Source organism: Oratosquilla oratoria, chromosome 35 (genome assembly GCF_046742065.1).
Source record: "Oratosquilla oratoria isolate Oo_2021 chromosome 35, ASM4674206v1, whole genome shotgun sequence".
Lineage (NCBI taxonomy): Eukaryota > Metazoa > Arthropoda > Malacostraca > Stomatopoda > Squillidae > Oratosquilla > Oratosquilla oratoria.
The window spans coordinates 9,179,669-9,203,193 of record NC_134811.1 but is presented as its reverse complement, the minus strand read 5'-3'; the positions used below and the strand labels follow the sequence as shown (position 1 = coordinate 9,203,193).

Sequence of the window (23,525 nt, the reverse complement as noted above, 5' to 3'; positions counted from 1 at the left end):
AGCTTCTTTGCAGATGATGCAAAATTACTGAAAAGAGTGAAAACTGAAGAAGATTGTGAATCACTACAGAGAGATCTAAATAAAGTACAAGAATGGAGTAGGAAGTGGGAGATGGAGTTCAATACAAAAAAGTGTAGTATAATGGAATTTGGAAAAAGCAAAAACAGAATAACAGGATCATATAATTTGGGAGAAGAAGGAATAAAAAGAGTAGAAAATGAGAGGGACCTGGGAGTCATTGTTATGAATAATATGTCACCTGAGAAACATATAAATAAGATTTTTGGAGAAACTTATAATTTAATAAGAACAATCAAAGTGGCATTTACATACCTGGATGAAGAAATGGTGAGGAAAATCCTAGTCACCCTGATAAGACCAAGATTGGAATATGCAGCAACGATATGGTCACCAAGTACAAAAAAATGTATAAAAAAACTTGAAAGAATACAAAGAGCAATTACTAAACTGGCACCAACACTCTCAAAACTATCATATGAAGAGAGACTACAAAAACTTAAACTACAGACACTAGAGCAAAGAAGAGAGAGAGGAGATTTGATAGCTATTTACAGAATCATGAAAGGCATAGAAATTACTGATAGAGAGAATCTGATAAAATGGGATGACAGAAATACAAGAGGACACGGAAAGAAAATAAAAAAAGACAACTATAGAAGAGATTTGAAAAAGAACAGCTTTCCTCACAGAGCAATAGACAGTTGGAACAAGTTAGATGAGAAAGTGGTGTGTGCAAAAACAATACATGAATTTAAAAATAGTTTAGATAAAATGAGATATGAAGACGGGACCTCACGAGCATAGCTCCCCTTCCCGTAAAATACAACTAGGTAAATACAACTAGGTAAATACACATATATATATATATATATATACACATATATATGCGTGTGTGTGTGTGTGTGTGTGTTATATCAGTAAAAGAGTGGAGCAGGTTTTCATTGATGCAAGTAGTAATAACAACGACAGCATTTTTGTAGTTTCCTGATAATTTTGTGTCGAAGGGGTGAGCATAAACCAGGTATCCATATTCTTCCATTTAATTTTCAACGTTTCATATTTGATGAGACATCTTCCGGATTTAACTGAAATGATAAGAAAAGGAATAATTACAAATAATTAGATAATTACAAAACAAGAAATACATGAGTGTTTTAGATCAAGGCTGGATGCATGCATTCACTGGCTATCTCTCTTTCAAGGGGTGTGTGTGTGTGTGTGTGTGTTTGTGTGTGTGTGTTTGTGTGTGTGTGTGTGTGTTTGTGTGTGTGTGTGTGTGTGTGTGCAGGCTTAGCAATAAGCGTTATTATTGCACAGTAAAAACTGTAGGGTGATTGAAAGACTTCTGATGGCGACTATAATGCGACCAATTAGCAAAAGCCTTGCGTGCATTCAAGAGCCATTAACCGTTACTTCCCCAAGGGAAGAATTAATTTCAATTCACCTTCTGGTCGGGAAGTGCGGGGGTTCTGATGCCACAAGCAACCAGTCCGTGAATGCTCGCTTCTTATCTACAGTCTTCTTCACGTCATCAATCCACCACTCACTACCCTTCCATCCTTGTACATACTATATTTGGACAACTTGTCACTCCCTCATTGAAACACCACCATTCCTCCTCTATACTTCATCACCTCCCACTCTTCACACAGCTTCTCCTTGTGTTAGCTGTTCATTTTCCTTCTCATTTAAACAATTTGTTCTAAGCACATCTCTACCTTCCGCCCTTTTCCTCTTTCGACACCTATCATCCTCTGCCATGCATCTATGTAAGATTATTTCTATTCTAGAATGTCATCATGACATCAGTAAATTTCGCTGAAACCATGATCTTGCAAGTCGTGGAGTTTGTAATCATCGATCTCCACATACACACACCAGCCGATATTGGTTCCAGCCAATGAGAACAGTTTGTCATTGGGATTCATCCAATGACAACACGTCTTCTCGTAGTGCCAAATGTAAATATCATGTCGTTCCTTATTAAATATCTTCCCGACTCCCGACTTTGGTGTTGTTTTGCAGTTTTATACGAGACATGGAATACACTTTCAACGTCTGTAAGAAGATAAGTATCAATAAAGTACTACGGAGCAAGGTAAAACGAATACTATAAGGTACGTTGAGCACCCCCCTCCGCGCATCTCCACCGTGACGTCATAGGAAATTCAGAGGGGGAAAGTGAGAGGTGGAAGAAAATGTAAACTTTAAAGAAAACCATCTGTATGTATGGTAAACTTTAAAATTACACTATGATGTTCACATAATACTGAAATTACTCAGTATCACTTTCTTATCCTCAAATTATCAGTATCTGATATATGACCGCCAGAAAAGTTATAGAAATGTTTTCCATGCTTTCATATTAGGTGGATTATATTAATATGACGAGTTATTAGATGGAATGACATGTCGATTTATATGTTGACCAGGTAGATGAGGAAGATATTATACTGTTGATACACACCAACTAGCTGAATATAATCCCAGTAGTAATGACACATAAAAACATCATATGGTTTTTATCATATTACACTTTGGATTTGCGTGGGGCGTGGATTTTATATGTAGACCTTTATCTCCACCAAGCTCAGTTATGTTTTAACCGGATTCTTTAGTCTGTTTATTTGCAATTGAATGAAAATTTCAGGAAATGTTGCTAATAAATAGTTACTTTCAAAATGACGGCTGCATACATACCCAGATCACCGAGTATTGTGTGTGCCACATAATTCAATCCATTTCTTCAAAGTTCTTTATCTTTGGGTAGTGAAAAGAAATGTATATTTTTTATCACCTTTCAGTCTAACGGCATTGCACTTCTGCACTATACAAACTGTTGGCATTTTTATATGTTACTTGTCTGCCTTAGCTACTCCTTTAATCAGAAGCTTCGCTTCACACACTGGTGTGTGAGTGACTGACATCTCTCGACCCGCGGAACCCTGGTCTCGATATTTCCGTTGACGTCATCTTCCTGCGCAGTGGAGAGGTTTTCTGCCCCCCCCCGCTAACGTACCTTGTAGTATTTGTTTTACCTTACTAAGGAGTAGGAGCGATTCTTACGATCTGTTTTTCTTAACTCGATGACCTGCCCTACCTCATCATACCTTCCCGATATGTTTTGCATTTTTGTTTCATTCGAAATAATTTCACCTACAGTAATTTTTCGGTTGGTCGTAACGGATTGTTTTTTCCGGTTTACTTATCAATTTTCAAATATCACCACAACATCGTCATTGGTCAAATTTGCTCTTTTTCGCTCGAGCTTCTATGGCAGTGGTTCCCAAACTATCTTACCTGACGCCCCCTTTTTGCTTCCAGTAGACCAGCACGCTCCCTCTCCCTTGCATTTATTTCTTAGCATTGTTCAGGAAAACAGATTTCAGTTTGTATTAAATTTCAATAATGAAAGCCATTTGAACAAATAATAGTACACTCCAGAGACATTTTTCTAAGTAACTAAAAACGAAACATTTGGTTCAAAGGGAGCGAAAAAAAAAAGTTTGAACATTAGCAAATTGTGGTTGGTATCGGTGACGTGTCCAAAACGTGTAAGGAGAACTAGCTTATAGAAAACGGGTTGGAGTGACTGCTATATAATTATACTTTGCATGTATATGATGGCAGATATTTGTTCTTTGAATGATTTTATTATTCTAATTAAACAGATATTTTTGAGCAAATGACTTCACGCCCCCTTTGTATCCTCCTCACGACTTCCTAAGGGGGCGCGCTCCCCTAGTTTGGGAACCACTGTTCTATGGTTTTGTAATAAGCGACGATTTTGTGTTTACATTTAGCGGCTACTAGAAGACGTTGCCATTGGCTATGTTCTCAGCGGCTGGAACCAATATCTACTGATATATGTGGAAATCGGCAGTGATTATAGACTCCATGACTTACAAGATAATGGTTACAATTTCAGAGGCAAGCGGTTGTAACGTAATTGACATCAAAAGTGATGCATTTGTCATGAATCAAACGAGAAATAACGATCTCAAGATGTCAGTACGTATATTTACTTTAGAAGTGGGCAGAAACAATTTTGATAACCGTGTTGTTCAATGTAGTACGGTTCGAAGTTTTGATATTCATATTTTAGATGAACACCTAAGCAATATGCTGTCATGCGTACCAATTGTTTAGTTCGCTTGTATATTCATCTCCTTGTTTAACTATTTTTAGCATCCGACCTATTTATGGGTCAAAAGGTCTCCTGTCGGTATGCTCTTCGTTTTGAAGCCTTTGCAAACCCACTGAAACCCAGGGTGATGATAGTCTTGCTGTAGCTGAAGACAAACTCTTCTGTGGAGCTTCCAGTTGTGTGTTCGTTTCTTGTACTCTTATGGTCTTCTTTTGTTTCTTTTTTTTCCATTCTCCTATGTCACATCTTTCTTCTTTTTCCGTCTCATATATATATATATATATATATATATATATATATATATATATATATATATATATATATATATATATATTATATATATATATATATATATATATATATATATATATATATATATATATATATATATATATATATATATATATATATATATATATATATATATATATATATATATATTTTCCATCATTTATTGACTTATTTGTTTATTAATATTTTTCTATTCTTTCCCACTCAGTGTCCGGGGCCTCTGGTCCGCAGGGGCTGAAGTTCTATACTAAAGCCGGAAACGTTTTAAGGTGTTATTGAATCTGTTGTTCCGTGGTGTCCCATGGTTGACCCCTACATAAACGGTCTGCAGGTACCAAGCCGAATCAAATGGCCTGACGGCAATCGGATTAAGCACGAAGGAATCCGACAGGAACGGGGTCCACCCAGTGCGTACTTCACAGCCGAATGAAATCGCATGACAGTAGCCAGAGGGAAGGGTAGAGGTGGGAGGGACTCTTGGGGGTCTTATAGACCATCTCGAATGTCCCTGTCAGTGTGCCAACGGCTACGGAATTCGGTCGGTCTCTTCGACGGCTGGGGTCTTAGAGACAGACTGATCGACGCGCGGAGAAGCCGCCCAGGACCCGGAGGAAAGATGCCCGCCAACCAGGAATTTCAGAAAACAAGAATTTAATAGAACACGCCGGTCGGTAAAGAGCTGAAGAAACCAAAAGAAAAAACAGATGTACTGGGGCGAGACCAGCCTGTCTGAAGAAATAGAAAGAAAAGAGCTGGCAAAAATAAGCAAATAAATAAAAAATACAATATATAAATAAATAAACGAAAAAAATGGCAAAAATAAAAAATGAAAAAAAATACAATAGATAAATAAATAAACGAATAAAAAAAATGCAGGCCAGCCTGATGGGAGGACAGGAAGAGCTGGCTGCCAAAAAATAAATGAAAAATCAAATAAAACAAAACAGAAACAAAATAGAAAATAAAAAAGAAAAACAAAGATAAATAAATTAATAAATAAGATTACATAATCAAAAGGCAGGCTGGCTGGATGGGAGGGTGGGCAAGTTGGTCAGCCAAATGAAATTATAAGAAAAAAAATAAAAAATAAAGGGCAGGTCGACCGGATGGGAGGCCGGGAGGTACCGATCAGCCAAAAAAGAAAAAAAAAAAAATATATATATATATATATATATATATATATATATATATAAAATTAAGGCTGGATGGGAGGGCGGGCAAGAGCCGGCCTGCCAGAAAAAAAAAAAAATAGAATAACACAAAATGAAATAGAAATAAAATAAAAAATAAAAACAAATAGAATAAAACAAAAATAAAACAAAAAGAAAAGGAAAAAATAAAGATAAATAAATTAATAAATAAGATTACATAATCAAAAGGCAGACCGGCTGGATGGGAGGGCGGGCAAGAGTTGGTCAGGCAAATAAAATTATAAAAAAAAAAAAACAATAATAATAATAAAATTAAAGGGCAAGGTCGACCGCATGAGAGGGCGGGAGATGCCAATTAGAAAAAAAAAAATAATAATTAAAATAAAAACTAGCAGTACCCGTGGGAATTCCACGGGATTTACGGAGTCTTCAAAATCTCCCGAAGGAGTCTTCAGTCTCCAAAAGGAGTCGTCAAAGTTCCCCGACGTTGTCGTCAAATTCTCCCGTCGCCTCTCTCTCTCTCTTTCTCGTTGGGTCAATCATAGCGGGACCCGTAGAAATTCCACGGCGACAGAAATGATTCAAGGGGACATGTCCCCTCCGGATCCCGAGGGACCCAATCGTGGGGTCCCAGCGCGGAGCGCGTGACATCACAACTGAAGACCAGCCAATCAAAGAAGAGACATGACGTCAAGCCAATCAGAAGAGATATGACGTCACGACTGAGGACCAGCCAATCAGAAGAAAGAAGAGACATGACGTCACAACTGAAGATCAGCCAATCAGAAGAGATGTGACGTCACGACTGATGACGTAAGCGTGACACACGTATTAATATATAGATAAATAAATGAAGTTAAGGCTGGATGGGAGGGCGGGCAAGAGCCAGCCTGCCAGCCAGAAAAAAAAGGCAGATGGGAGGGTGGACAAGAGCTGGCTGGTAATTAATAAGTAAATAAAAGGTAGGCAGGTTGGATGGGAGAGCAAATAAGATAATAAGAAATAAAAGAAAAATTATAATAAAAGGCAGACCGGCTGGATGGGAGGGAGGGTAAAAGCTAGCCTGCCAGAAAAAAAGAATAATAGATAAATAAATAAAGTAAATAAGAAAATAAAATAAATAAAAAGGCAGGTCGGTCAGATGGGAGGGCGGGTAAGAACTGGCCTACTAGAAAAAAATAAGACCAGCTGGATGGAAGGACAGGCTAGCCGAGTGGGAGTGTGGGAAAGGAAAAAAAATTATACATGTATATAAAATAAAATAAAAAGGCAGGCCAGCAGATGGGAGGGTGGGAAAGAGCCAGATGGCATTAAATAAATAAATAAGTAAAATCAAATAAAAGACAGGCTGGCTGGATGGGAGGGTTGGAAGACCTGGTTGGCAAAAAAAAATATATATATATATATATATATAATAAATGAATAAACAAGTAAATAAAAAAGAAGGCCAGATGGATGGATGGCCCCCCCCCAAAAAAAAAAATAATAATAATAATAAATAAAAGCAGGTTACTATGAGCATAACTCTCTCCTGTAAAATACAATCTCCTCTTATAGCATCCATTCCCAAATGTCTATTTCTCATTACACTTTGTAATCCCCTCAGCCATTAACTTGCTTCTCTCAATCTACATTCTACCTTCACCTCCACTCCTCCCTTTCCTTCCATATCTGCACCCAAGTATCTAAAATTATCCACTTCCTCCAGTCTCTGTCTCTCTCCCTTAATACTCACTATCAATTTGCTGCCATCCTCTCCCCATGTACATCTCATCATCTTACTTTTATTCACATTTATCTTCAACTTCCTTCTTTTGCACACCATCCCAAGCTGTCACAATCTTCCTTAATCCCTCCTCTGATCCCAACAAGTGCAGTGTTGTCAGCAAACAACAATAATAAATAAACAAATAAGATTAAATAGATAAATGACAGGCAGTTGGGATGTGAGGGCTGGCAAGAGCAAGCTGTCTAAATAAAATTCCATTAAAAATAGAAATGAAAATACAAGGCAGATTGGCCATATGGGAGGGCGGGTAAGAGCAGCCTGGCCAAAATAGATAAATAATAATAAAAATAATAAAAATAAAAATAATAATAATAATAGTAATAATGATACTAATAATACATACATATACCAAAGGCTTTTTTCCTGCTTACACAGGGTTTTGGATAAAGGGTTGTTTACCTGTACTCACAAACTCTAAGAAAATTACTGATGCAGTAATTAGTTCAAGACCATTTTCACTCAACAACCACTCACAAAAGGGATTAAGATATCTGTATATGTATGAACAGTATCAATATATTTCTTATTAAAATACTGCATAAATTTTTGTTAAATTTTGAGATACAGTCTGTTCTGAGCTCCTTGAATATCCAAATGATTAAAATAATTACTAAAAAAAAGTTTAGTTATCATCAGGTATTCATAAATCTAAATAAAAAAAAAATCATAATAATCTGTGTATATTCTGAGTAAAGAAAATTACAAAAACATCCCTGAGATACTCTCTTGGTAGTACATCTCTAGTTTGATGGTTTTTATGATCACTTCTTAATTCACATTTTTTAATTTCCTCAGATACCAGGAACCAATTATAGGTACCTGCTAGTGGTAGTTCTACAAGATAAATGGCAAATAGAACCATTTCCCTGTTCTCTATTTTCAAAATTGTCAATCCCCTCACCTCCATCTGAAGGTGCAGGCCTGAGAGGCTGGCACTTGATCTCTGGACCAGGCCCAAGATATCTTTATCAACTTCAACTATACTTCTCCACCTTTTCACATAAGGAGACCTGACAACCTTTAAGCAGCTGCTTCCCTCTTCTTGTTAATTTCAACAGGTGACAGAGAAGTAGTTCCACACAGATATAATATAAACAAACCACAGTCCAGTTTCTTCCCAGAAAGTTCAATCTGAAAACTGTTGCTGGTCACTGAGGCTGAATGTTTCCAGTTGGTGAAATTCAAAGTAACATTATTATTCCTCTAATGCCATGATGTGATTGTTAATATATTGAAGTGGTTTCCTTAAAATTTGGCATTATTAAGTTTATACAAATCATAATTCACTTACAAAAGTATTCTCGAGGTACCCTACCAGTTACATCTGCTTGATGCTAATTCTTGTAATAACTCCCAAATTCATTTCTATTTTAATTTCCTTTGGTGCACAATATAAAGGCTCTCATGGAATATGGCATAACATTTACCATTTATATATAAATCATAAAAATATATCAGCTCTGCAAATTATTATACTAATTTCCAGTGGTGGGCAGCGATAAATTTTGCGATAAAGCGATAAATTAGTCCTATAACGATAAAGCGATAAATTTCCAAGATACCTTAAAGCGATAAGTGATAAATCCTGCGATAAATCCAAAAATACTCTATTTTTGCTACTTGTCCATTTAAAAACCTCTTTTTTTACACTTAAAACACCATATCTGTTTGCCGCGTAACAATGAACCTGTAACCTCCCGCCGTAACGGTTTTTCGTCTTCTACTTTATCGCTGGATTTATCACGGGAAATTTGAAAGCAATAAATATAAGCGATAAATTTTTCCGGTTAAAGCGATATTATCGCTTTACTTATCGCAACGCCCACGACTGCTAATTTCTGATGCCAGTATTATGATATATTTTACTTATTGCACAAGAATACCAGTCAAAAGCTACTATTATTCATAATAGTATTATATGGCATATTGTGATACATTTTACTTATTGCACAAGAATACCAGTCAAAACCTACTATTATTCATAATAGTATTATATAACACTTTTAAGTACTGTATACATACATACCAAAAGGCCCTTTACTTCTTGTAAGGGGTGACTGAGTCAAACATACATCCACCCTACACCCATCCCACTTCAACAAAAAACCTATTTGCTGTCCCTCCCTCTCATCTTTAGTACCTTGTGAATGGAGGGCCATTCCTGTCCACCACACTGCTCAGGTTAAAAGCAGTGCAGTGAGACTTCCAAAGCAGGCCCCAAAAGCTAGAATAGGTTTACTCCCACTCATCCATGAAAAAATATAATTAGATAAATTAATTAGTAAATAAATACATAGGTAGGTAAAATAAATAAATTAAAGATAAATAAATAAATTAATAAACATATTAGACAAGAACAACATCCCTTTAGGTAATGTCATTTCTCCATATATTTACAACCACTCATCATCCATTTGAAATCAATGATAGTCTGCTTGTGGTAGTCCTGCAAACTGGACAGGGGAACTCGCCACTTTCAAAACTTTTTAACACCCATCAGGAACTGCAGCCCTGAGGGATTGACACTTGATTTCCAGACTAAGTTCATGATTTATCTCTATGAACTTCAACACATGGAGAGCTAACAAATCACAACTGCTCTCCTCATCCTACTACTTTCAACCAATGACACAGAAATAGTCCCCCACTGATGCAACACATTTTCATCCAGGAGAGATGGGGGGTGGTGGCATGAGGACCATTACCAGCTGCTATGGGGCTGTGGATTACCAATTGGTGAGACTCGAGGATGGATGTCATGCATTGTCTGACAAAGGAAGGAAAGGGTGTAGTGGATTGGCTGTTGAGGTTGTTTAATGTGCGTCTCAGGGAGGGGAATGTGCTGGAGGACTGGAGAAATGCTTGTATAGTTTTATTTTACAAGGGAAATGGGGACAAATATGAATGTAATAGTTTTAGAGGGATAAATTTCTTGTGTGTAGCTGCTAAAGTACACAGGAGGGTGTTAACTGAGAGTATTATGAGGAACAGAGGCAGTCAATGGAGAGGAACATTGTGAGCTTAGGAAAGGTAGAGTATGCATGAATAAATTTTTTGTGGTGAGACAGATATGTAAGAAGTTTTTGAATGTAGCTGCTAAAGCATATAGGAGGGTGTTAACTGAGAATATTAAGAGAGGCTCATCCTTTCTACCTCCTTCAAATTCTAATTTTCCATTCCATAAGTGCTGTGGACAAAATCGCTCCCTTATACAACCTTCTCTTTGCATTAATCCCCAGATACCTATGTCTCATGACACTTCATTCCCCCAGACATTTCTTTCCCTCCTTTAATCTATAATTTACCTCCATCTGACTCCATTCACTGCCACATGTAACCTCAAGTACTTAAAGCTCTTTGTTTCCTCCAGCCTCTCATCCTCTAAACTCATCTACAACCCACCACCATCATCACTCCTGTGCATCTCATCACCTTATTTTTCCCACACCCATTTTCAGCTTTCTCCTCTCACATGTCCTCCTAAACTCTGCCACTAACTACTTCAGTCTGTGTTCAGACTTGGCTACAAATGCAGTCATCCACAAATGGCTGGCTAACCTCCAACTTCCCTCCACTCTCACTCAACAACTCCAAACCTCTGCCTTACACTCTTAGATTTTCCTTCCTCAGTACCCTTTCTCCTCTCACACACCCTCCAAAACTCTGCCACCAACTACTTCAAACTTGATTACAAACACAGTGTCATCTACAGATGGCTGGCTCACCTCCAACTTTCCTCTACTCTTACCCAATGACTCCAGCTCTCTGCCTTGTACTCAGATTTTCATCACTCAACATCTTATCTATATACATATTGAACAACAATTGACATTATACAACCTTTGTGCAGCCCAACTTCACTTCAAAATATTCACTTTATCAATTTGTGATCCTCATACAAGCTCTACTACTCACATAAAAACTTTTGACTGCCTTCAACATAGTTTTCCCAATCCCATACATTCACAACACATACTAAAATGCCTCTCTGTCAACCCTGTTATATGCCTTCTCCAAATCCATGGAAAACCAAGCCCAAAAAGTGTCCTTACTCATTGGCAAAAACTTTCTGTATAGTCTTACCGCAAAAACTTGATATATATTCCCTCTTTCTTTTCTAAACCCACACTGCTTTTCCTCAATTTTTCCCTTTGTTCTTCTCCATTTCCTCCCAAATATCAAACCCTCCCTCATACCTTACTGACTACATTTAGCAGACTGATCCCTCTAAAACTATGTTCATACTTGTCTCTTTTCTGTTTTTGGAAGTAAATAAAAAGGATGAGGGGAGGCAAGCTGGGTAGAGGTGAGGTAAAGGTTGCAGACAGGTAGATGTTAACGGAACTGAGGGCAGTGAGAGGAAGATAGGTAGAGTACTTCAAGTTGTTGAATGTAGAAGAGGATAAAGAGGTTTTGATTATGGCAGAGAGATGCCAGGAGAATGACTGATGGGGGGATTTATTAATCAATAGTTGACCCAAGTTCCAATTAGTGGAAAATGATACAGCCCCACAGTAGCTGGCAGTGGTCACAAGAAATTTTGGACTGTTGTCTATGTAATATTAGTGTAGGACTATTTCTTTGTCACTGGCTGAAAGTGGTAGGGGGTGGGGAGAAGTCGCCAGTTGTCTGCTCTCCATATATGAAAAAGTGTAAGAAATACAGCTAAAGTTGATAGAGATCTTGGGCCCAGTCCAGAGGTCAAGTGTCAGCCCCTCAGGGCTGCATCGCCTGATGGAGGTAAGGGGATTCACAAGTTCTGATTTTTTTTTTTTTCTAATCTTAGGGGAAAAAGCCTTTGGTGTATGTATGTATCTTAGGGGACCACCACACAAAGGTACATGTCACTGGTCCTAGAGAGGAGAATATTTGTTGTATAGAGTGACTGACAAAGGGAGATGTAATTATAGTGGAATGATTGGTGGGATTGTCTAATGCATGTCTAAGGGATGGAAGTGTACCAGTGGATAGGAAAAGTATATGACATTTCCATTTCTAAGTACTTCCCTTATTTTCTTATGAGTGTGTTACATCTGCCTCTACAACATTATCATGAATTAGTTGGTCTATATAACTTTGGGAGTACCCAAGGACATCATGGAGAACAGCCTGAGTGTGCTGACCTAGTATTGGTGGAGCACTCCGAACATAATTTGAACTACTACTAAACTGTACAGGTGGCCCTACCATCTTCACTGTTCCAGCAGTGGGATGTTCAAATGTTTTGACTAAGTTGCTATACAGCACCTGAGGGTCTGTAAACACTTCAGACAAGGACTGGATTGGACCATTGGGAAATGGCGCACCTTCCAGATCTTTCACCCATTCTTTGGTTGACTTTTGCTTCATCACTTCTTCTATTTTTGCAAGTAACAACTTCCTATTCTTCACACGGTTGGCATTGGTTGTATACCTTTCATCCTGAAGAAGCTCTTGCATTCCCAGGTATTTACACAAAGCTGAGAACTGTTGATTATTACCAGCTCCAAGGGTAATATATCCATCTTTAGTTGGAAATGACTGGTAAGGAACAATGCTTTCATGTGCAGTTCCAAGTCGGCGAGCTTCTATATTGGCATTTAAGTAGTTGGAGGCTAAATTGACCATGCAAGCTACCTGAGTGGATAACAAATTGCATGCAATCATCTGTCCCTTACCAGTCTTTTGTCTTTCTATCAAGGCTGCCATAATTGCACCATGGGCATAAAGTCCTGTAGCTAAGTCTGTCATGGCCACTCCTACTTTGCATGGGTCTCCACCCTCAGGTCCTGTAACACCAACCAACCCAGCAATGGAAGCTGCAATAACATCATATCCTGGTTTATTCTTGTAAGGTCCTGTTGATCCATATCCTGAAATACTGCAGTAAATAAGTTGTGGAGTAAAACTTTTTAAGTTTTCGTAGCCAAGACCATGACGCTCCAAAGTTCCAGGTACAAAATTCTCAATCAACACATCACTCTTTTTTGCAAGGTCATAAAGGACTTGTCGACCTTCCTCTTTACGATAATCTACAGCAATGCTTTTCTTGTTGCGATTAACACTCATGAAGTAGCAGCTTTCATCATTGATGAATGGTGGGCCCCACTGACGTGTGTCATCACCTGATCCTAATTTTTCAACCTGCAATAATAGAACAAATTATCATTTTCTTATGTGAAATGCATTATCACACATTATCACAAAAACAAATACTTCTATCTTTTATGTTTATTTGTAGGAAAACCATTAAGTATATATTTCTCCTATTTCTTCACCTTAATAACTTCAGCTCCCAGATCACTAAGTATCATTGTGGTGAAGGGTCCTGCTAATATCCGTGTCATATCTAACACTCGTATACCATGAAGAGGCCCTTCGGTATGTGACTCTGTTAGGATTAAAAGAATAAAGAGAATCAATCAATCTGTTGCCCCTGGTCTATCTTGTAGAAGACCTGTGGCTTTCAGGTAACTGGCAGGAGACAACCTTTCATCCATGAGGAGCTAAGATGAGAGGGAAAAAAGGGTGGTGGATGGGAGTGGAATGGGAGTGGAATGGGTTGTGGCTACCTCCCTTATAAGGGAGAAGCCCTTTGTATATAGAGAAATAGACTAATAAATATGATAAACCCATTACATACCTGATTCTGTTGGAGATGTGTGACAACCCTGCCAAAGAACAGTCTTTGTTCTCATGAATAATCTTGACTTCAATGAACATGTTCGACTAAAGATGGAGATGCTCATGGGGTGCATGGTAGATCTGCAAATGTAGGGTTCATGTTTACTGTGATCAATTTTATACATATGTCTAACAGAACTCTGAAATATTACTGTTCTTTGGAAACTGTATACTCTCATAATGTAACAATATCAAAATGTGAAACATCTCAGAAATGGATTTCTGAATAGTAGTCCAAAATTAGTCCAACAATAATCCAACAATGCATTTCTGAATAGTAGCCCAACATCTTCATTTCACTTAAATCAAACATGTGAAAATTTTCTTTGTAAGAGCTGAAAATTTCAAGTTGCAAAAAAAAGATATTTGTTATTGATTGCCAGTCTAACCCAAGGGCTGTGGACAGGATGCAGGGATAACCCGTCATCCAGGAGGTGCTAAGGTAAGAGGGAGGGAGGAGGGTGGAGGGGAGTGGAATATATAGGAAATGGAATGGGTGGGAGTGGTTTCTATGTCTTTTTCTTTTTGGCTACCCCCTGTGTAAGGGGGAGGGAGCCTTTGGTATACGTATGTATAAGGAGGTAGGTTGTTACAGATGTTTGAGCATTTGAGCTGGTGTAGCATTTTTACTGCATTCTGTGGGAGGCACTTGAGAAATGTGGTGTGAAGGGTGAGTGGTATTTAGGGTTCTGGCAAATAATTATATTCCTGTCCTTTTCATGTGGTGTTCTGTGGGGAGGGTTTTGGTTTCTATTTGTAGACATATTCTGTTTTGTTTTATTGTTTATTTTTGCTGCCAGGTCTTTGATATGTGGGCTGAAAATCATGATTATCAAATGTGAGGCTCAGAATTTTAGTGTTCTTTTTCCAATGGAAAGATTTGGCACCTGGTCTCTGGACTGGGCCAAAGAGTCACCCTTTACATTCTCCCACACAACTACCAAATACCTCCATTACCTATTTCCTTTTTTTTTCATAAGAAGTTCAGTACACCAGCACCTGCCCCCCCACTTCTCCTATTAGCTAGTGACATAGAACTTGACCCAGACCATTACACTTCCCCCACATGCATGCTCTAAGCCTATAAACTACTGAGTTAGTTAGATTCTCTGGTTAGGCCTATTTCATGTTAGTCCTGTTTCAATGCTGGAAGGTGTCCTCAATGCAAGCACACCAGTGTGGTTTTTATCACGTGTGTTATAATCTGACTTTTCATTTTTCAATTACTTTTTTTTCACTGATGGATTTTTTTTTTTACAATTTATGACTTGCTGCCCCCCCATCCCCCTCTTCTTGGGAAGGCTGAATGCACTCTACAGGGGGGGGGGAGTCCGTGGAACAAAGCCCTCCTATGTAACACAGGTGGTGAAGACTATCTTTATTCAGGTCTGGGTAGCATGGGTTAGGTTCGGTAAGGTATAGGTAATGCTACACGACTTTGGTAGCTAGGTTGGATGAATTGAAGTTAGATTAAGTTCAGTTGATGAGGTTTGGCCAAGTTAAGTTAGAGTAGGTTTCGTTTGGCAAAGTTAATTTATATTATGTTGGGTCAGATTAAGAGGTTTAGGTTTCCTTCAATAAGTTAGTTCAACGATTCAAAAATATCAAATGAAATCCCTTGTCGTCAGGTAGAATGAGCAACAAGGTACACAAAACGCAGTAGTTTATCTAGTCTTTAATGACCTTAGATTGAAACATTAATTGCATGTGAAGAACTAGATGAAACTAAGCAAGGACTTGTTCTACTTAGGCTCGTTAGATGACTTTAATCAGATATAGAACATGTCGCAGTCTAATGGCATTGTTTAATGCAGTATCACTGTTAATCCCGACAGAACTACCTAATACATATTATGTCTAAGGCTTATGATGAGAAACTTTATTTATTCTTATTTACCAAATTAATTAGCGGTTTGTTTCTATGTTTTGGTGTTATTATTGCGATCGACTAATTTGCATGGTTCTTTAATATTTAGTCGGCTTTAACATATTTGTTATCCAATTCTTTAATGTTTTTCATAATTGTTGGGTAAATATGTTTCTCCAAACGTACATTTCAAACCACGTATTTACAAAATGAATTGGTAGTTGATCAGATTACCATCAAACTTGGAGAGAAAATGTAGTGTCTTCGTGAATACGTACTCAAATCGACTGCGAGAGCCACCATATTATTTCACGTTTTTCGTGAACACGCAGAAAAGCACGAAAATGTAATAGCAAATTGTTTATTAGCGCCTCTATCCTTCTGGACAATGTCGCGACATTGTTGTGCGATACGTGATATTTCATATTTTTTCATGTAACCTATTGACCTAATAACGACTTCTTTTAATGTGTAATGCCCGCCATCAACGGGACCCACGTAATGGAAGATATAAGACAGGGAATGTTGTTATACGTGATCCATTTTGCGAGTACTGTACACAGTTGCTGGATCTACTTAGAGCAAATGCACATAAAGTAAATGCTTTAGTCGACGTGTACATTTTCTTATTACTTATACGCATAACAGAAAACGAAATAATTAAAGGAGTAACTATATACGAAAACATTATATAAAACATTATAAGAGACTCGACGCCGTAGGACCAAGTATGGTTGACTACCCTCTCCAGGAATGTCGAGTTGCCGATATATAATTTTCATTATTAATACTTTTATATACCACCTGGTGAATCTCCGTCTTGAGTATTGGTTCTGGCGCATTACCCATCTCAAATTCCCCTTTATGGGGATTGTTTATGTATAATGCAACATTTTCACTTTAGTTAAGGTGAAATTGTAGGACCTACCATAGACCTTTGGCAACAAGAGGTCGAAAGGTCACTAGGCGTTCGGCGCGACGTCGGACTCCTTTTGAGCTAGTCCGGGGCATGATTTGAAACTGACCAAAAATGTTAGTGATTTGTGATTGGAGAGTGATACGAAATATTCCCCAATTACAGACCTCATATAAACCTGATAGTGTGAGGTGTAAATGCGACGAAGCGTGTGCTATACAGTGAGGGGACGTGTTCTATGAGAGAACCAGTCTCCCCTCAACACATACCTTCATCCTTCCCCTCAGTCCCATGCCTATCCCCCACGCCACGCCCGAAGTCGACGCACACATCACCACCACCAGAACAGAGACGAAGAAAATCAAGTGCCCCCACCCCCCCGGTAAGTTATGGTACGATGGTTTAATGGAATATTCAAACAAAACAGAGTGAAATTATTTCATATGGGGACCTCCGTGCTCAAGGGACGTATGCTTAAAAACAAAATTTCGAGAAAAAAGTGTTTAAAGTCTAACAACAATTACACAGTGAAGAAAAAAGAAACGTAAAGGTATTTGGTATAAAAAGATAGCTTACAAGGAGACAAATTCCATGGTGTAAATATGTATATATATATTTCTTCAAAAAAGTTGTTCCTTCAATGAAAAAATTAAAAATCCAGGGGTAATTTTATATGTGTAAGTCTTTGTCATCCGATTTGATTAATTTTTTTATAGATATTTAACTAGTGTATTGAGACTAAGAATTTCTGAAAATTTCAGATTGAAAATCTTATTGGTTCGTGTTTTATAAGTATTTTTGTGATGTAAATAATAATTATTAATTATTTTATAGAAAAACCAATTACAACAAAATTCATTAAATCATAACTCACATAAATTGCTGTCTGTAGTCCATGAGCAAAGGTGGGCAACCTTTAACTCACCACGTGCGTGTACTGAGGCGGGGAGGCGTGAGAGACTAGGAGCGGCGCTGTGATTGGCCGAGCAGGCACGCAGGACACTAGCCGGCGCGGTGATTGGCTGGCTACATCAGCCAAGTACGCCCATTGAGCATGGAGTTTGTATACCTCATCATGACTCTCGCTCGCCACAGCACGCGATTAAATACCCTCAGTTAAAGGGACGTAAAGGTCCAATTCCAGTATTCTGCTTTCAAGGCTAGACAGAGGGTGTTTCCATCTACGGGATTCCGTTACTAGCTCGAAAACGTTGGATGTGGTGTTACGCCCCTTGAGCACGGAGGTTCCCATATTCACAAAGATACACGATGCTTTGTGATGTCATTGTATTTTTCAGGGTTCGATGAGTCTCTGCCGATCACAGGAATGTAGTTTTCTGCTTCTGAACGTTGTATATAAAAATTCACTGGAATAAAAGTGCAGAGGTAATTATCAAACACTACCAGGCGTTAGTTAGACCCATCCTTGACTATACGGTACAGTTTTAGTCTCCGTCATATAGAATCAGTTTAGAGGAGAATTACCAAAATGATACATGGGCTCAGAAATTTACCTTACGAAGACAGGCGAAGGCACCTTAACTTACATTCTCTGGAAAGACGAAAAGTGCAAGGTGATCTAATAGAGGTGTTCAAGTGTATTAAAGGCTTTGATAAGGGCGACGCAATCAAGTTCATCATATTAAGACAACAGGACAGGAATCTCATTAATTGATTTAACTTGGACAATTTTAGATCTAAAAAGGAAATAGGCGTGGCCCACCAATAGAGTGGTCAACGAATGGAATAGACTTAGTAACCATGTAGTGAGCGCTCAAACTACCGGTTGTTTTAAGAAAAGGTTAGGCCACTTTATGTATGGGGATGACATGTGGTAATGGAGATGGAACTGTCTAGTGTAGCACCTATGATCTCTTGCAATCTCATTCATTCTTATGTTCTTATGAATCATGAAGTGCGTCTTCATCCTGAGTCTCTCCACCCTCTTTCTGTACCAGCTCGCATATGCGTCTGGAGTCACTTTGTTATGGGATCTGGGTATTAATAGTAAAAGCAGTAATAATAATAGTTATAATAATGATGATAATAATAATAATAATAATAATAGTAATAATAATAATAGTAATAATGATAATAATAATACATACATATACCAAAGGCTTTTTCCCCCTACACGGGGGGGTAGCCAAAAAGAAAAAGGCATAGAAATCACTCCCACCCATTCCATTTCCTATACATTCCACTCCCCTCCACCCTCCTTCCTCCCTCTTATCTTGGCACCTCCTGGATGACGGGTCATCCCTGCATCCTGTCCACTGCCCTGGGTCAGAAGCAGTGTCGCAGGACACAGCTTCATAAATTCGGCAACCCCCCCTCTCCGTTCCCCCATTCAGAAAAGGAGAAGACGAGGAGAAATCCCTTTGGGCTGCGTCAATTTTTTTTTCGTACATACATAACTATCTAGCGATAGTTAGACCCATCTTTGATTATGCGGTACAGTTTTGGTCTCCGTCCTACAGAATGGACATAAATTCACTAGAATCAGTACAGAGAAGAATGACCAAAATGATACAAGGACTCGGAAATTTGCCTTACGAAGAGAGGCTTAGGCACCTACACTTACACTCTCTGGAAAGACGCAGAGTGTGGGGTGATCTAATAGAAGTGTTCAAGTGGATCAAAGGCTATAACAAGGGTGATGCAAACAAGGTCATCATAATAAAACAACAGGGCAGGACTCGCAGTAATGGTTATAAACTGGACAAATTTAGATTTAAGAAGGAAATAGGCAAGAATTGGTTTACAAATAGGGTGGTCGATGAATGGAATAAACTTAGTAACCACGTAGTAAGCGCTGATACTATCAGTTGTTTTAAAAAACGATTAGACAACTTTATGGATGGGGATGACAGGTGGTGATGGATACGGAGCTGCCTAGTGTAGGCCTTATGGTCTTTTGTAGTCTCCTTTGTTTCTTATGTTCTTATGTTCTTATGTTCTTATACTTCCTCACCCCCCATCCCCCACCCACTCCCCCTCATGCATCACAGCATCATCTATACACAACCCCTCTCCATTCACCCCTATAATTATATTAATAATAATAATAATAATGATGATGATGATAATAATAATAATGAAAATTATAATAACAACATCAATAGTGACCTATATTCCAAGAGCTTCTTCCTGCTCGTAAGGAAGGTAGCAAGCCAATGCATGCACATATCCCCACCCATTCAGCACCCATCTACTACCCATTTGTTTCCCTTTCATATTAGCTCCTTGTGGATGAAGGCTCACCCCTGTCCCACTGCCCAGTTCAGAAGAAACGCAGCAAGACATAGCACATCTACATCAGGAGCAGCCGACTCATTTATATGGCGATCCTCCCTCCTCGTCCCCTTATGAGAAAAAGTAGAGAAAATGGGACGAAATCTATTAGAGCTGGGTTAAATTATCATCTATACCCAACAACTGTCCACTCACACTTAACCCTTGCCTTCTCCCTTCCCTGCTAAACAGACATTCCCCTCTAGCTCAAAGCCCCTTTCACCCCATCCATTCATCTCATTCTCAGTCTTCGCCTCAACTTCACTTCATGCACCTCCGCTTTCCATATTTTTGCTAATCTTTCCTCACTCATTATTTCTATGTGCCCAAACCAACCCAGTATATAATTTTTCATCAGTCCTATCTGCCAGTTCCCTTTCTACTCCCGCTTTCCTCCTCATTTCTGACCCTATCCACCCTTGTATTCCCCACCATATTTCACTGACACTTCATCTCAAACACATGTATATTTGTTTCTTTCTACCTCTTAAATTTCAAGTCTCCGCCCCATTCAATGTCGTACGAACACTCACCGCTTCATATAATCTCACTGCACCAATTCCCAGATGCCTATTTATCATTACATTTTTCAATCCCTCAAGATATTTACTTGTTTCCCTCACTACAATTTACCCCCACCCCTGCTACTCCATTTCCTGCTAAGTGTGACCCTAAATATCTAACATATTTTAACTCTCCCTCACCTCATGATCTTGTTTTTGTAAGGGTGTTTGCCTCTGTGATGTCTCTTTCACCACCCTCCCCACTTGTGGTTTTTATATTTATTATTTTGTAAGTTATTTTCCCATTTCCACCATTTCCACCTTGTTTCTTCTTTTGCTGCCACCATCACACCGCTTCCCATTTTCCCTTTCTTGTCCCTATTTCATATCCTTTGCTTTCCCTCAGTCACCTGAGCATCAATATGGTTCAGCAAAGTTCATTGTGCGTATATCAATCTGCCTATATTTGTATATGCAAAATCACAGTATTTTATTTAATTCTTTCTCCCAACCCTCTTTTTTTCCTGTGGATCTTGTTTAAGGAACCATTTCATCATCTGGCTCATCACTCAAATATAGGAATCTGTCATTTCCTGTTTGTTTTGTATTTTTTCACCATTTGGCTTTACTTGTATATCTTATCAGGGTGACAAAATGAATGCGTCTATCAGTGACCACTATGAGACAGAACGCCTCTCACCATTGGGTTGCGTCATGTGTTTACCTAATTGTGAAACACACTACGCTTGTGAGATCATCTTTCTTAGTCTCCAATTACTATCCTTAGTTTTAAAATACATATATTATTCCAGCTTGGACTAAATCAACCAAACTGCTTTACGAAGTTACGCATCTGAATTGTAAGAGGCTCGTAGATGGTAGACAGGTGAGGTAGATACAGGGGTAGGTGGTAAGGATTTAATTTTTTTGAGTTCGGTGTTTGGTAAACAACAGTTCGTAGGAGTTGCACAAGCTTGCCCTCAGCCTCTTTACAAACAGTCGCCGGGGATCCGATTTCATTGCTGTATAATTTTCATGTTAATGCTGATGTAACAATATGTAAATAATGTCAGTGTTCAGTGAATTCGAGATTGTTTGAATAAGCAGTTTTGCATGCGAGATTGCAACGGTGGATCTGATTGGAGAAAGGGTGGAGGAGAAAATTCAATTGGTTCACGATTGTAAGATCACGTCCTTAGGGGAGGTTCTTAGATATAAAATTAAGGGTCATTGGAATAAAGAAATTGTGACGTCATTGCATAACTGACATAGGACCCAAATTGAGTATTCCAGACAGGAGTCCCTTGGTGTAACTTAGAGAACCAAATGTAGTAATATTAGAGAAGAAAAAGAAAAGAAAAGTTAAGTTCCTTTTAATTCCTTCTATATATAAGATAATACTAAAAGAACATATGTTAATGTGACATATCCTATACTAAGTGGAACTGACATTCCAGAATTTGACTAAGCCGGATGATCAGAAGCACAGGACCTTCTGACTAAACTTGTGACTATTATGCGTAAAAAAGACAGTGGTGAAAGGGAAGTAGAAAGTATAAACACGAAAGAAATATGACACATAGAGACAACAACAGAGTGGTGACAGGCGACCACAGTATAAAAAAAATCTCACCCCTCAGACATGGGTGCACTGGTGACGAAATCGAAATTGGGCGAGATTTGAATTTCTCTAATAAGAGTTCGAGTCCCGCACTTTTCTATGATTCCCAGCAGTAAGTGTTACCTACCCCAACGCTTCAAGCGTTTAAGGCAAAGGTAACGCGACTTAAGTAGCAGCTACGCGCTTGTGGCGTGTGCTTGTCACCACTCAGATACGTTGTTTTTTCATACAAGTTTGTGATCACCTCAGTCACAAACCAAGAGATCCCTGCCAATTCTGTCAGTCCCCTTTAGTGTCAAGAACACTATAATCAAGTTACGCCTTTCTCTTCGTTTCACTGAAGACGTCTGGTGCTCGTCTCCCCTCGCATGGTTTACCATTGCTTCCTCCAAGTAGTGAAAAAATTATATATTGTCTTCAACAATGGATATGTATAGCCCACATCCTTACTGATAAGTTTGTTAAATGATAGATTATCCATTATCATCACTCAATTGACCAACGACAAGCTTATGCTAGTAATGATCCTGTAAAATGACGACAGAGCTGTTGTTGTTGTTGTTGTTTATACTTCTACCATTGTGGACAATCTCGCGCCGCTGTCGTGCGTTATCTTATATTTCATTTGCTGGTTTAGTTAGTCGAGGGCATTTATAGTTTGGACAATAGTCATTTTTTTAGTAGGGAGTTGTATATAGGTAATATTGGTACTGGTGTTTTGTCACTTAGGATTCGGTATTGAGTCATTATTGTTTGAGGAAGTAATGGCAGAGTAAGTGGTTTTTGCGGGCGTTGTGTAAATTGGATTTCCTAGTATGTGTGGTATTGTGAGGGGAGATTTACATTGGCAACTGGGGGGTCATTTCCTGTCACGAGGTGGCTACGTGTGAGGCGGGAATGTCCTGTTTTTAAACGTACTGGTGATGTTTCAAAATGTCGATTATTCTAATATGAGGTCAGTAGGGTTGATTGTGTGAGGTGGTTTGGTGGGTGTTGCTCCCAGCGACTTTACCACATGTTTAACGTTACAGATCGAAGGACTGGATAATAGTGTGTCACTGGCAGAAGGGTGGAGGCACGAAACTGGGGGATGCCACCTCACGAGACGCCTTGTCAGCTTCTTCATTGCCGGGAATGCCTACATGAGATGGTACCCAGCTGAAGGATACAAATTTAAAGCGGAGAAAGATGTGGATGATCCATGAATCGATTTTATTGGCCAACGACTGACGGGACTTTAGGGTAGGGATTACTTGTGAAGC

At 38.7% G+C, this 23,525-nt stretch overlaps 1 protein-coding gene across 4 annotated transcripts; it reads right to left on the bottom strand.

Annotated features, from left to right (window-relative positions):
• Window positions 1-8,066: 8,066 nt before the first annotated feature.
• Window positions 8,067-16,391, bottom strand: LOC143018506 (succinyl-CoA:glutarate CoA-transferase). Of its 4 annotated transcripts, none has more exons than XM_076173907.1 (4): window positions 16,208-16,391; window positions 14,022-14,143; window positions 13,657-13,769; window positions 8,067-13,522 (listed from the first exon to the last, which is right to left on the bottom strand). In XM_076173907.1, the coding sequence occupies exons 2-4, from the start codon at window positions 14,134-14,136 to the stop codon at window positions 12,416-12,418; spliced, it is 1,335 nt and encodes a 444-aa protein (XP_076030022.1). In that variant the 5' UTR covers window positions 14,137-14,143; window positions 16,208-16,391; the 3' UTR covers window positions 8,067-12,415. The 4 variants fall into 4 exon arrangements, with proteins under 4 accessions (XP_076030022.1, XP_076030019.1, XP_076030021.1 ...); XM_076173904.1 differs by having other exon boundaries at window positions 16,164-16,390; XM_076173906.1 differs by having other exon boundaries at window positions 16,116-16,220.
• Window positions 16,392-23,525: the final 7,134 nt, after the last annotated feature.